Source organism: Neoarius graeffei, chromosome 23 (genome assembly GCF_027579695.1).
Source record: "Neoarius graeffei isolate fNeoGra1 chromosome 23, fNeoGra1.pri, whole genome shotgun sequence".
In the NCBI taxonomy this organism is placed as follows: Eukaryota; Metazoa; Chordata; class Actinopteri; order Siluriformes; family Ariidae; genus Neoarius; species Neoarius graeffei.
Genome location: NC_083591.1, coordinates 22,795,199 through 22,809,233, shown reverse-complemented (window position 1 = coordinate 22,809,233; position 14,035 = coordinate 22,795,199). Strand labels below are relative to the sequence as shown.

Sequence of the window (14,035 nt, the reverse complement as noted above, 5' to 3'; positions counted from 1 at the left end):
TGGCCAGTGCACACGTAGGCTTAGAGTTTTGTTGGGAGACAACCAGTGATGGAATGCAGGTATGCACAGTTGCTATGTAGCCCAGGCTGACCTGTGGTACTAGCTAAAGCATGCTCCACTTAGCCAACTTGGGTGCAGTTAAGCTATCAATCCACAACCTCTTTTAAAGCTCTCCATAAAATCCAGTCATCATTATCCACTCTCACAAGGGCTGCTGCCATCTTGCTATTGGCTGTCACAACTACTTCAGAGAAAAAAGTTGCTTGTACACCCTTATGCTTGCTTGTATGCTCTTATCCTGACTTGTTTTTGGACATGACTAAGGCCAAAATTGAAAATGGGCTCAGAGAGGAACTGGAGTCCATCTTAAGTGCTACATATGAGTGGATTTGGGTTGTGTTAGCAGGCTCAGCAGCAAACAGCACACTGTACAGTGAGGGCAAACACCTTGGCAGTTCTAGCCAGTTGGTACATAGCAGGGGACTATTGAGGGGGGGAAAAATCTGAACACACGAGGCCAATGGCAGCCCAACTCAACCACTGTAGTGTCATGGATCAGGCTGATTGGTCACCTAGATGGTGGCATATGAATGCTTGAAGGAGATGGTGCAGCAGGAAGAATGAAAGGTGAATACTGCTACTGAGCAGTAGCAGGAGCAATGTTAGTACACATCAGGTGAAAGTTCAATCCAAATTGCTCAAAACTGCTCTCACTGAATTCCAAATTGAATGCTAAACAACATACTTTTTACTGAATTAAAATGTGTTTATCTGTTCTTGATATATTACAAATCAAAGATTGAAAAAACGGCTTAATTTTTAGAAAACTGACATAATATTCTGTATGAGGATCACATGGTCTAGAATGGACCTCATGAACGAATGAGATCAAATGTTTTTTCTTCGTAACTTTTTTTATTTTTCAAGATATTTACATGGAAATTGGCAGGCACATAGATGGTTGGATACTGAATACAAAGTTTGAAAAATTACCAATTATTCAGTGTACTATTTAATTAGTATTAATTATGCTAATTCGGTAAAAACGTTAAATCAATACACTCGCTTCTTCAAGGTTTCACCAGATGGCTTCATTTGTGCAATATAAAACTGATCTTAACTCTCGTTTATACATCACAAAGAAGGAGAAATTAATGTTAATTATAAAATATGCAGAAATAAGCATTGAATGTTATTTCACATCTACCATTCTCTATCAAAATAAATAATCAAATATTATTTCTAATACCCTCTTTGTGCTCTGTATACCTTTGTATTTCTAAGTAGGGCCTACTAGTGTTTATATGAAAGAATATAAATGATTATTTTGATTAATATTCACAGCTTTCAGGGCTAACCTCGAAAAAACTGTGAGAGCCACATCCAATAAAGAATTCCAGTTGACTGAATTGAAACACACATTTCTGACTTCTGGGGTTTTTTTTGTTTGTTTTTGTTTTTAAATCTCATTCTGACCACTAAGATCTCAATATTTTTCATCAAAACAACTACAGTTATATTCTAAAATAGTTATTTACATGAATCAGTTTGATTTGAAAAAATAAGTAGGTAAAGCTATGAAAACTCACTCCAAAGTCTCCCGGGAAGCGTAACCTCAAAACTAGCAGATGGAAAATTTTGCTGAATACGTCATCAGAAACAGTGAGAGCTAGAAAACATCCCTATAGGTTTTTTTTTTAAATTAATATCCATGAGTAACCCAGTCAGAAACTGATCAGAAGAGAGAGCCTGACCGCTTTCCCGTGACTCAGAAATCACCGGCAGTTTCCTGACGTTACGCGAGCAGAGTGTGAACTCTGTTGTACCAACTTCAACCTACTGTTACTCCCAAAGTACTGAACAGATTTTAACAAGATAAATTTTTTTGACACAATTCAGACCAAAGCTCTACACCGATTGTCACACCCAAGTCGGACTCCCATTTCTCCTTTAATTTATGTAACCCTGGTTTTAGAGCATCAGCCATCAGAAGAAAATACACCTTAGAAATGAGACGAGGTGCGTTTCCCTCATGAAGCAGTCCCTCCAGATCACTGAACATGGGTAAAGTCATCTCAGATCCCAGAGCAGTTCTAAGAAATGATCTTAACTGTAAATAACAAAAAAAAAATTTGACTGGAGAGATCATACTTCCTCCTCAGGTCCTCAAAAGACATCAATTAGTCATGAAAGTGTTCCAGATTTCGGATTTTTAGATTTTCATGAAAATTCCTCCGGATTTTTTCCGCTAATGACAATTCTTCCAGATATTTGACAAAACTCTTGAAAATCTCCGGTTTCCCGAATGGAGAAATTTATTTTTCAGATTTTTCGCGTTCCTAGACGCGGCGTAATACTTCGCATCGTCCTTGCATGGGCGCAGTCCTTAAATAGCCCAAACATAGTTCACTGATTAAAGACAGGTGTTCTTTGTTAACGGCGCGCGTGCCGGAGCTCGTTAAGCGCGCGCGCCTTCAGGTGCACGAGCTAAGGCATGCAGGACTGACACTGTTCTGCGCAAGCACAACACAATCGCACTAGAAAGCATGTTCAAGCTGCCAGTGTAGCTGCAGTCTTTTTAGTTGCGAATTACAAGTATTTCCTCTTGTGTTAATAATTTGCCATGTCAAAACAAACAAAACATTCCTCCTTCTTTCGGTGTGAAGAGAGGTAAGCAATTTATTGTATTTTTTTTCCATCAAAGTTGCATTTTGTGGCTTCGAAGTTAAGTTTTAGTGCCGTTTCTAGAACACAACATCAAGAAAACGTGGAAGAAACAGCAATAATGGAAGAGCCGGTTTCTAAGCTACCTAAAACTATCAATGGTAATTATTTTTTGTTACATAATGTACTCAGGCTGCCAGTCAGTGTGTGACACACACACACACACACACACACACACACACACACACACACACACACACACACACACACACACACACTCTATGCCCCGATGTATATGAGAAATTTGGTTTTCATTGGTGTGTTTAAATTTACAGATAATACGAACGAATGTAAACAATTGGCTTCAACTCGCATAAATATGAACTGGAAATTTTTAGTTCACTTTAGCTTATGCAAGCGCACAACTCTACTAAAAGACTGATAAATGAGGCTCAATGTCCCCAACATTGAAACCTGAAAGCTTTAAAAACTCTAACAGACCTTTACTTTTTAACAGTACTGTTTTGGGATTTTGCTGAGTTTACCGTCAACTGTCTAATTTTTTTTCAAAGTAATGAACTGTGTAGCCAGGAAAATCACCGCGTTTTCTAAATGCAGTCCTGAAAATTACTCATTAACTAGGGGAATTAAATTAGATATTTTTGACATGTTAATCATTAATGTACATGAAAGAAAAAGGCTTAAAAGTTATAACTTGTTTTAGTGAAAAGTTATAATTTGTTTTAGTGAAAATAAGTACTAAAATGCACTAGAATGCAGGGTTTTGCATGTTATGTTATTAAAATATTTTCGGGGGACGTTGGCCCCCTATATCTTAGTTTGACTTTCAAAAGTTCAGGGTTTTTTTCTTTGCTCCACTTTCATCTCTAATCAATGGTCCATCCTTGTAGCAGTCTTCCAAGTAACGAGCCCCTTTCTGGTGCCATATTTCCAGGGTCTTATTATCCACTGACATAGGTATGAGTCCATTCTCTTTCAAAGGTGTTTTAGGTGAAAAAAAATTTTTTAGTCCAATACTTTCCCGGGAGGGCGGCACAGTGGTGTAGTGGTTAGCGCTGTCACCTCACAGCAAGAAGGTCCGGGTTCGAGCCCCGTGGCTGGCGAGGGCCTTTCTGTGCGGAGTTTGCATGTTCTCCCCGTGTCTGCGTGGGTTTCCTCCGGGTGCTCCGGTTTCCCCCACAGTCCAAAGACATGCAGGTTAGGTTAACTGGTGACTCTAAATTGACTGTAGGTGTGAATGTGACTGTGAATGGTTGTCTGTGTCTATATGTCAGCCCTGTGATGACCTGGCGACTTGTCCAGAGTGTACCCCGCCTTTCGCCCGTAGTCAGCTGGGATAGGCTCCAGCTTGCCTGTGACCCTGTAGAACAGGATAAAGCGGCTAGAGATAATGAGATGAGATGAGATACTTTCCCGGACTTCATACCACATTTTGATTATATGTATCAAGATAGGGTTGCTAGTTCTGTTGGAGATAGTTGTAGGTGTCCATTTGTAGACAAAGTCTGCAGGAACATTTTCTTTAAGAGCATACATTCCAATTGAAACCCAGGGTGGAACATTTTCCTTTTCAAAAAGGAAAGAAACAAGTCGCATTTGAGCAGCCAAGTAATGCTTTTCAAGATTAGGTAATCGAAGGCCCCCAAGTTTATAGTCCCATGTAAGTTTTTCTATTGAGACCCTTGGGGTCTTACCATTCCATATGAGTTGTCTAATATGTTTATTAAGGTTTTTAAAAAAAACTACGTGGCACTGGAGTCGGTAAGGACTGAAAGAGGCACTGTAACCTTGGTAAGATATTCATTTTAATGCAATTTATTTGACCAATCAAAGTAATAGGCAAACTTATCCATTTTTGTAAGTCCTCTATTATTGAACTAACTAGTGGCAAATAATTAAGTTTGTACATATTTTTAAGGTTATTATCCACCATTATCCCAAGGTATCTTATCCTATTTGGCGACCATTTAAACAGGCCCCTCTGCTGATATTCAGCATAATCAAAGTTGGAGAGGGGGAGAATTTCACTTTTTTTGTAGTTTACTTTATATCCTGAGACAGACCGATATGTATGTAAAACTGTTTGTAATGTAACAAGGGACTCAAATGGATTTTTGGGTTCGAGCCCAGTGGCCGGCGGGGGCCTTTCTGTGTGGAGTTTGCATGTTCTCCCCGTGTCTGCGTGGGTTTCCTCCGGGTGCTCCGGTTTCCCCCACAGTTCAAAGACATGCAGTTAGGTTAACGTGGGGCGGCCTTGGGCTGAAGTGCCCTTGAGCAAGGTACCTAACCCCTGACTGCTCCCCGGGCGCTCTAGTGTGGCTGCCCACTGCTCTGGGTTTGTGTGCATGTGTTCGCTGCTTCAGATGGGTTAAATGCAGAGGATGAATTTCACTGTGCTTGAAGTGTGCATGTGACAAATAAAGGTTTCTTCTTCTTTTTCTTCTTCTTAAAATTGTCATCTGCCACCATTAACTCCAGATACAGACTGACTCATTATAATTTTCTCCATTAAACCTATATTATGCCACAGAAATTACATAAATATAAACCTGAGATATCCAACTTGTCTTTTAGATGTGGTATAGAAGAGGGTTCATTCCTGCACTGCACTTGGTCTTGCACAAAACTTGATACATTCTGGCACAAATTTTCTAACATCATGACAACACTTTTAGGGATACATCTTTCACCAGATCCTCAAATCTATTTATTAGGAGATACAACAAATATTGATGCCCAGCTAAGAAAAGCCCAAAAGAAGTTTCTTGCATTGGCCCTGTGGGTTGCCAGGAAGTCATTACGTGGAACTCTGACTCCCAACTCCCTATAGCAAGATAGGTTTCGGAAATGAACAGTTGTATTCCACTTGATAAGATTACATACACACTTAGAAATGATTACAACACTTTCTGAGAGATTTGGAAGCCTTATTTGGCATATATGGACACTCTGCCAACTTCTGTAGTGGACAAGATATAGAAAGGTTATTAGAATTAACAAGCCTTTGATCATAAGTATATAAGTATTGTTTGTCTCGCCTCTCTTTTTAGTTAGAAAGGTTATTAGAATTAACAAGCCTTTGATCATAAGTATATAAGTATTGTTTGTCTCGCCTCTCTTTTTAGTTACCTCTCCAGTTGATGGGTGGGTTAGGGAAGGGGTTTGGAGTCATGTTTTTGTATGTTTCTGTATGTCTTGTTAATTTGGAAAATTGAAAATAAAATATTCTAAAAAAACAAGATAAATTTCTTTGGAAAGCAGAAATTAAAAGCTTTTTAATGATAGTATTCATGATAGAAAATATTCAAGAGTTAAAGCTAGATAGCTTTCAATTTCATAAAATCAGTGAAATTTAGTTCCCTCTGAAATTTGGTCGTTGTAAGATGTTTATTTTTGTAATATCTCACAAAATATCAGGCCATTCTGTGGCTGGGAAATTATTTAATTTGAGGGGATTCGCTAGCAAATAATGTACATGAAATCACTCACTTTGTGCAGTCTAGGAAACGGAGGAAGTCTGAGTGCGCATGCACCTGCTGCTTCTTTTGGGTTTTTCGGCAGCTGGCATCCAGTGTTGGATTACTGCCATCTACAGGTTTACCTTGACAGTACACTGACAGTTGCATCATTCTGTCACTAAACGAACAGCTAATCACATTCAGGTACTCGCTGACTGCTGATATTTTATAACCGTTTCCAGTTGAGAGTATGCTGTGCGCATTCTGGCTGCCGCTGCTCGCTGGAGCTTTTTATTTTTATTTTATTTTACCTTTTGTTTTACTTTTGTGTGTTTTTTGTAGTTTGATTGTTTTTTGGTTTTGTTTGAGTGTTTTGTCTGCCGGTTGTGGTGTAGCTCCAGACCCAGTTTTGGGCGTCGGTTCCCTCCAGGCCTTGGTTTGCCGTTGGTGATGCCCATGCGCCTCACTATGGACTACAGTGAGCTCGTTGCTCTTTTAAGATTGGGGTTGTCCAGCATTCTGTGCAACGGTGCTTTTTGTGCTTGCCACGGTGTTCCGAACGATGTTGCTCAGTGGCGTCATGGCGACTGTGCAGGTGGTTTGGGACATACCAGCGCTCTGCGTGGCGGTGCTTCTGTGCTCGCTTTGTGGATCCATGGCGCGGTGTTCTGAGCAATGTCCGGTGGCTGTACAGGCAGTGTGGGACTTATTTTCGTGCACCTTTTGGTGGGACTGTGGTAGCTACACCATTGGAATGACATCCTGATCTTCTTTTGGTGGACTTTTTTTCTTTTCTTTTTTCCTCCCTTAATTGTAAAGCGACCTTGGGTATGAGAAAGACACAATATAAATTCAACTGATTATTATTTATTATTATTTGGTCCTGCGTTTTTTTTTTTTCCTTCGCAACATAACGTCTTTTCTTCTCGCTTTCTGTTACTGGAGTCAGTCTTCCACGTTTCATTCGCATGCTCACGTCCTCCAGTTTTCTCTCCTGTTTCAAATTTGTATCCCACAATGCCTTGCGCGCACGGGGAAAGCCCACCACGTGATGCATGATGTAGTATCTTGAATTGGGTCATGGTGAAGCAGGAAAAAATAGCGGAGAATTTAGGGCTACATGGCCCTAAATTCATTAATTGTTCTATTAGGGGAAAAAAACCCTTATAAAATTGGAAATCTGATTTAAATTCAGTAGCTTTTGGTCCACTAAACAAAAATAATTGGGTGTCAGGGAAAATTATTTTTATGACCAACACTTGAAAAAATTGAAAGGCAGTCTACCTTTAAGCAATGACAGATTTGGAAACCTAGATGAACGTCTGCATGCACAATTTTCACAGCACGGCTGGCAAGTGTCTGATATGCCTAATATTAGCATACTTCTTTAACAGCACACTGAGTCAAGCTAACACACTGATAAATTTGTTTATATTGGTTGCTAAAAGCCTATTTTCCAATACAGTTTGTTGTTTTTGTCCTGCATGGAAACACTAGATTTATTTTGACATCTTCTTAGAAAGAAGCATTGCCACCTCACAGCTCCATAGCCCCATTTCAGTTCTGGCCTCAGGTTACTCTTTATGTAGTTTCTCTGCATGTTCTCCTCACATCTGTGTGAGATTCCTTGAGGTTCTCTAGTTTCCTCCCACATCATAAAACATGCCAGTAGGTGTAGTGATTATGCCAAACTTCCCTGCGTGTGAATGAATGATGTCCTGTGATGGACTGGTGTCCCATCCAGGTGTATTCCTGCCTTATGTCCAGTGTCCCCAGGATAGGCTAGAGACCTATCAAAAGCAAGACTCTTTGGCACCCTTTATTTAATTAATACATATTCATCCAGAGTCACTCATTTAAGAGACACATTTTATTTTGTTCTGGACAATTTTGCAGCAGATTTCTATATTATGTGGGAACGTGTATAATTATGAGATGTATATGATGAATAGTGTGTTGATGTTCTGTAAACACTGTAGTAACGTAGTGTTGATTTTTCTCCTGCAGTCCGGCAGCCTGATCCTTCCTTACCACATCCAGAAGGGGCAGAATCGAAAATATCCCAAGGGGAGGAACTGGGAAGACTTAAGAATTGCCCTGCCTCTCTAGAGGCAGCCTTACAGCGCTGGGGTGCCATTGCACCCAAAGCACCATGTCTGACCATCACACCTGCCGGTGCTAAACAACCTTACACACTCACATATGGTATGAACACAAACACTTGCACAAAGATTTGTCTAATTGTAAAGCGTTCTTGGGTTTCTTGAAAGGCGCTATATAAGTTGAACTTATTATTAAAGAGCCCTAATTAAACATTTTCATATGTCATTTAAACCAGCACATGTCAGGAGGAAGAATTTAGGGATGAGTTACCTGTATGATGAAACAAGTCTGCAATGATAAAAGCAGGCTGGATGTTAAGACCTTTTTTCACTCTTCAGGCTTCCTCTTGCTTTTTATGAGTTTGGCTTTGTAGTAAAAAATGGTCATTTTAATTTCACACTCATTCAAGTTTCCGTCTTACTGTTAATTTTTAAACTTGTGTTACATATTTGGATTTATTTTATTTATTTCTGTAGTCCATTATTATTTGTGATGCCTTATTCATGGTATTTATGTATTCAAAAGCAAGTGATCACATCCAATTTTCTAGTTTATTTTCCTGATACAAGTTTAAGAAAGAACATCAGCCCATCTTGATTTTAATCTGTTTTGGTACCTACAGTGTTTGATTCCATTATTAGATTATTAGGAGCTGAGTTTTACATTTCTGGCACGTATAGGGTAAGTCAAAATGTTCGAAGACAAATTGAAAAAAATCTTTATTTATGAAAATAAAAAAGCTGTTTCTCTACATATCCTCCATTTAAAGTGCCATTCCACCATTGGATGTATTCTTTGGCATAAAATACAATATATTTTATGACAACATGACTAGACAGAGAAATCTTTTAGCTTCAAAATGATGTATCAAACATAATTTTTTGACAACGACAAGTATATTAATTTTGCGACCAAAGTCACCTACCCTTTTAATTTCCGCGCGGTAGTGAAACGTGATGTCATCAGCAGGTTCCCCTTCTTGTGTACCACGTGTCGGTCTATTTTTAGACCAGGAAACCAGAGTGAGAGAGTCATTTCTCCTCGTATATGGGGGCCAAAAAAATTGCGAAAAATTTTGAGTTAATCTTTCAGTTAGCTAGATTTATTGGTATTAGCTAGATTTATTGGTATTATTTTTATCGCGTTCTATCCGCCATTGCTGATATGTGCCACGTCACACGTCACGTGGTACACAAGAAGGGGAACCTGCCAATGACATCACGCGCGGAAATTAAAAGGGTAGGTGACTTTGGTCGCAAAATTAATATACTTGTCGTTGTCAAAAAATTATGTTTGATATATCATTTTGAAGCTAAAAGATTTCTCTATCTAGTGATACCATTTATATATGTTGTCAAAATATATTGTATTTTATGCCAAAGAATACATCCAGTGGTGGAATGGCACTTTAAGTCTAAACACTTCTGCAAGTGATGTTTCCATCGGAGAATTCCTTCTTTGTATTCCTTTTTTTGAATTCTTTTGAAATTATATCATCTGACTTAGAACTTTTTGACTTACCCTCGTATATGCACACACGCACACACACACAGGGTGTTTTAAAAAATTTGATATCATTTCACAATCTAATAACTTTGCTAATTCTCGTTCAATTGACCTCAAATTTTAACAGCATGTGTGGAAACAGGTCAAAATTTTGTTTTTTGTTTTTATCTTTTTAGGCATAGAAATGCCATTCACTGGAAAAGAAAAGGCGTTTTCTGTGTTAAAGTATGCTCAAACACAGCTGAACAAGACTGTGCAGCGTGCATTTATGAGAGAATTCTCTAAAAATGCACCAACTGCAATGCAGATTTGGACATGGAACAAAAAGTTCAAAGAGGAAGGCTGTCTGTGTCTCAGGCGGCGCGCGTATTGAAAATTTGTGAAATTGTTCATGGAATCCACATACCTTTTTGAATTTCTCATTCAGATTTTGAGGAATAAATCTTATTGCTCAACATTAAGCCTGTTCAGTTTCATTTGCCTAGACTATGTAGTTTCTGGGTATTTATATTGAAAAATTTTTTGAAACACCGTGTCTGTGTGTGTGTGTGTGTGTGTGTGTGTGTGTGTGTGTGTGTGTGTGTGTGTGTAAATTTAATTTATTTATTTATTTATTGTGTGTGAGATACTCATGGGTTTGTGAGGAAAATGAGGAAACAGGAGGCAGGCTTGGGACAACTGAAAGACTTCTTTATTGCCCTTTCCCTTTGTATTTTATGAGCACTTTCCTATGTTGTCTGTTTCTGTGTGAGATAGAATTACACAGAAAATGGACAGCTCAGATCTCCACATACTCGCTCGCTCACTCGCTCGCTGTCAAATTTGAGAGCTACCAGAATCCGCCACTGGCGACCACGCCCCCTCTCAGGCAAACTGAACCACATCTCCTGTTTGCTAACTACACTCAGTTGTTGCTCATTAACCTACTTAGCTTCCAGTATGAATGTCGGTCAGTTTATAACTTGGATTGATATTTAAGTTATTCCATGAAATCGAGTCATACATGAGCTGATAGCTAAAGAGGTGCGTAGTGCCAAATCGGCTATAAGCCATGTACAATGAGATTGAGTGTGTCACTTCATACATACGCTGCCATGGCCTTCTGTTCTGGCAATGGAGTCCTAACCGATGAGTGAGCCAGCTCTAAACTCTTCTCTGCCTTGAGACAACAAACAAAAAAATCTCATTGGATAACTATTTTAATGTTTTCAGGACAGTCACCCTTTCATTTCTGAAGCAAATTTGATAGAAAATGAGACCAAATTAGAAGAGAATATTTAAAATGAAATTATGAAAGAATGAAAGCAATTAAATGTAACATTTGAAGTGCTGATATGTTTAGGCCTTCTCTGAAGGCCTAGAAGGCTCTGATGGTTCCCCTCTGTTCACAAGAGAAAAACGTACCAACAGACATTAAAAAAAACCTGGAAAAGAGTCTTTGACTCATTGAGTGTCATGCTAGCTGAATGGAATATATCTATAGATGAAAGTCTTCCAGATTTACCTGGAAATCCGGATATTTGACAAAACTCTTGAAAATCTCCGGTTTCCCGAATGGAGACATTTTTCGGATTTTTTGCATTCCTAGACGCGGCGTAATACTTTGCATCGTCCTTGCATGGGCGCAGTCCTTAAATAGCTCAAACATAGTTCATTGATTAAAGACAGACGTTCTTTGTTAACGGCGCGCGTGCCGGAGCTCGTTTAGCGCGCCCGCCTTCAGGTGCATGAGCTAAGGCGCGCAGGACTGACACTGTTCTGCGCAAGCGCAACACAATCGCACTAGAAAGCATGTTCAAGCTGCCAGTGTAGCTGCAGTCTTTTTATTGCGAATTACAAGTATTTCCTCTTGTGTTAATAATTTGCCATGTCAAAACAAGCAAAACTTTCCTCCTTCTTTCGACATGAAGAGAGGTAAGCAATTTACGATGTATTTTTTTCCATCAAAGTTGCATTTTGTGGCTTCGAAGCTAAGTTTTAGTGCTGTTTCTAGAACACAACATCAAGAAAACGTGGAAGAAACAGCAATAATGGAAGAGCCGGTTTCTAAGCTACCTAAAACTACCAATGGTAATTTATTTTTTGTTACATAATGCACTCGGGCTGCCAGTCAGTGTGTGACGCGCACACACACCCTGAAAAATCCTAGCTACGCCCCTGATTTACATGAGAAATTTGGTATTCATTGGTGTGTTTTAAATTTACGGACAATACGAACTAATGTAAACAATTGGCTTCAACTCGCATAAATATAAATTGGAAATTTTTAGTTCACTTTAGCTTTTGCAAGCGCACAACTCTACTAAAAGATTGATAAACGAGGCTCAATGTCCCCAACATTGAGACCTGAAAGCTTTAGAAACTCTAACAGACCTTTACTTTTTAACAGTACTGTTTTGGGATTTTGCTGAGTTTACCGTCAACTGTCTGATTTTTTCAAAGTAGTGAACTGTGTAGCCAGGAAAATCACCGCGTTTTCTAAATGCACTCCTGAAAGTTACTCATTAACTAGGGGAATTAAATTAGATATTTTTGACATGTTAATCATTAATGTACATGAAAGAAAAAGGCTTAAAAGTTATAACTTGTTTTAGTGAAAATAAGTACTAAAATGCACTAGAATGCAGGGTTTTGTGTGTTATTAAAATATTTTCGGGGGATGTTGGCCCCCATATCTTAGTTTGACTTTCAAAAGTTCAGGATTTTTTTCTTTGCTCCACTTTCATCTCTATATATCTGATATACCACTCAACGCCAGCTAATCTTGTTCAAATATGTCACTCAGATCCACGATGTATTTCATATGAAAAATGTGAGTTTTTCAAAACTACATATCTTCAAGCCAACATGTGATTTTATTATATAGGCACATTCACAAACAAAGTATACAAATTTATCAAAACAATTCATCGATATCCTCATGAGTGACATACAGTACAGTTTAGAGAAATATGTCCCAGTTTTGGTTTTCCATGTCCCAGCTGGAGCTTGTATGAAAAATACGAGTGGCATATTTCCCAGTAAAACACTCATGTCCATATGATATAATCGGATATAAGAACAAGATGAAGAAGTCAGCTGCAACATAGTCGGTGCACTTATTCAGACTGCCATAAAGAGGGGACTAATACTGTGTGGACTGGATGTAAAAACCAAAGGAGTGGAAAAACTCGCATTGCTGAGACTTAGTTGCTCTCTAGCCTTCTTTACAAGCCCATGTCTGTCGCAGTTTGCCAGTTGCAAAACCAATCAAATAAAAACATGACATGAGACAGTCGGACAGCGAAGAACCAGTATACATGTGCTGATTTTGTCTCCTCGTGGTGGTGTTGGTGTATTTTTGTAGAGGTTGCACAATCATGACATTATGATTTTAAATAAAGTGCACACCATTATATAGTTTGTGATTTCAATAGGGTTCACGCAAAAGAATGACGAAGCGTAAAACATCTTCAGCAGGGTCCATGAGCTTGTGTTTGTGCCTCTAATGCACCCACGCTGCCGCCGGTGGAGATTGAAATGCTTGTTAAAATAGAATTTAATTGTCTTCATGCAACTTCAGGTGACACTGGACTCAACATGTTGCGTGTGAATTGTCCTTTAGGCTACATGTTTCCCTCAGACGTACTGAGTCCTGCTTTTCTGTGGCTGAATATCAAATACCATTCCATGGGTTCATCAAGCACTATATTTGTTTTACAAGACACTTCGTAGTGTGTGTATATATAGTGTGAGGGAATCTAGTAAAAGACGACGAAGGTTTATGTGGCAGATGTTTATAATGGTTTTCTCTGAGAAATCTAAAAGCAAGTTAAATTTTATTGTGGGTAAATGAATTTAAAAAAAAAACACCACGTGAAATGGGAAAGGTGATTTTTCAACCCTATGCTGTTATGTAATAAGAACATAGTGCTAATGTCTATTCTGTCTGTAGCAGTACTAAACTATAGGCTCAGCAACATATAACAATTAAGCTTTAAATATTAAGTCCTAATTTAATTATGAAATGATCTCCAGTGAGCAAGCTCAGAGGAGAACCAGGATACATATTGAAGAATCAGTAGTTTTTCCAGTCTCTATTTTACATTCCCACTTCTCCTTTTAGACTTTTTACATTTCTTTACAAATTTGTCGCGTAAGTTACTGCCCCCGTCCTTGCATATACTGTAGTACAGTAACTGCTGCCTGTCCAGTACGATTTTATATATATATATATATATATATATATATATATATATATATATATATATATATATATAAATTTTTTTTTTTTTTTGGGGGGG

The 14,035-nt window shown here is 38.6% G+C and overlaps 1 protein-coding gene across 4 annotated transcripts in view; it reads left to right on the top strand.

Annotated features, from left to right (window-relative positions):
• The window catches only part of dip2cb (disco-interacting protein 2 homolog Cb), a 205,492-nt gene that overhangs the window by 107,587 nt on the left and 83,870 nt on the right, over positions 1-14,035 (top strand). For all 4 annotated transcript variants that reach the window (XM_060905941.1, XM_060905939.1, XM_060905940.1 and 1 more), the window contains exon 9: positions 8,151-8,348. In XM_060905941.1, the coding sequence (XP_060761924.1) occupies positions 8,151-8,348 (198 nt within the window). The remainder of the gene's footprint in view (positions 1-8,150; positions 8,349-14,035) is intronic.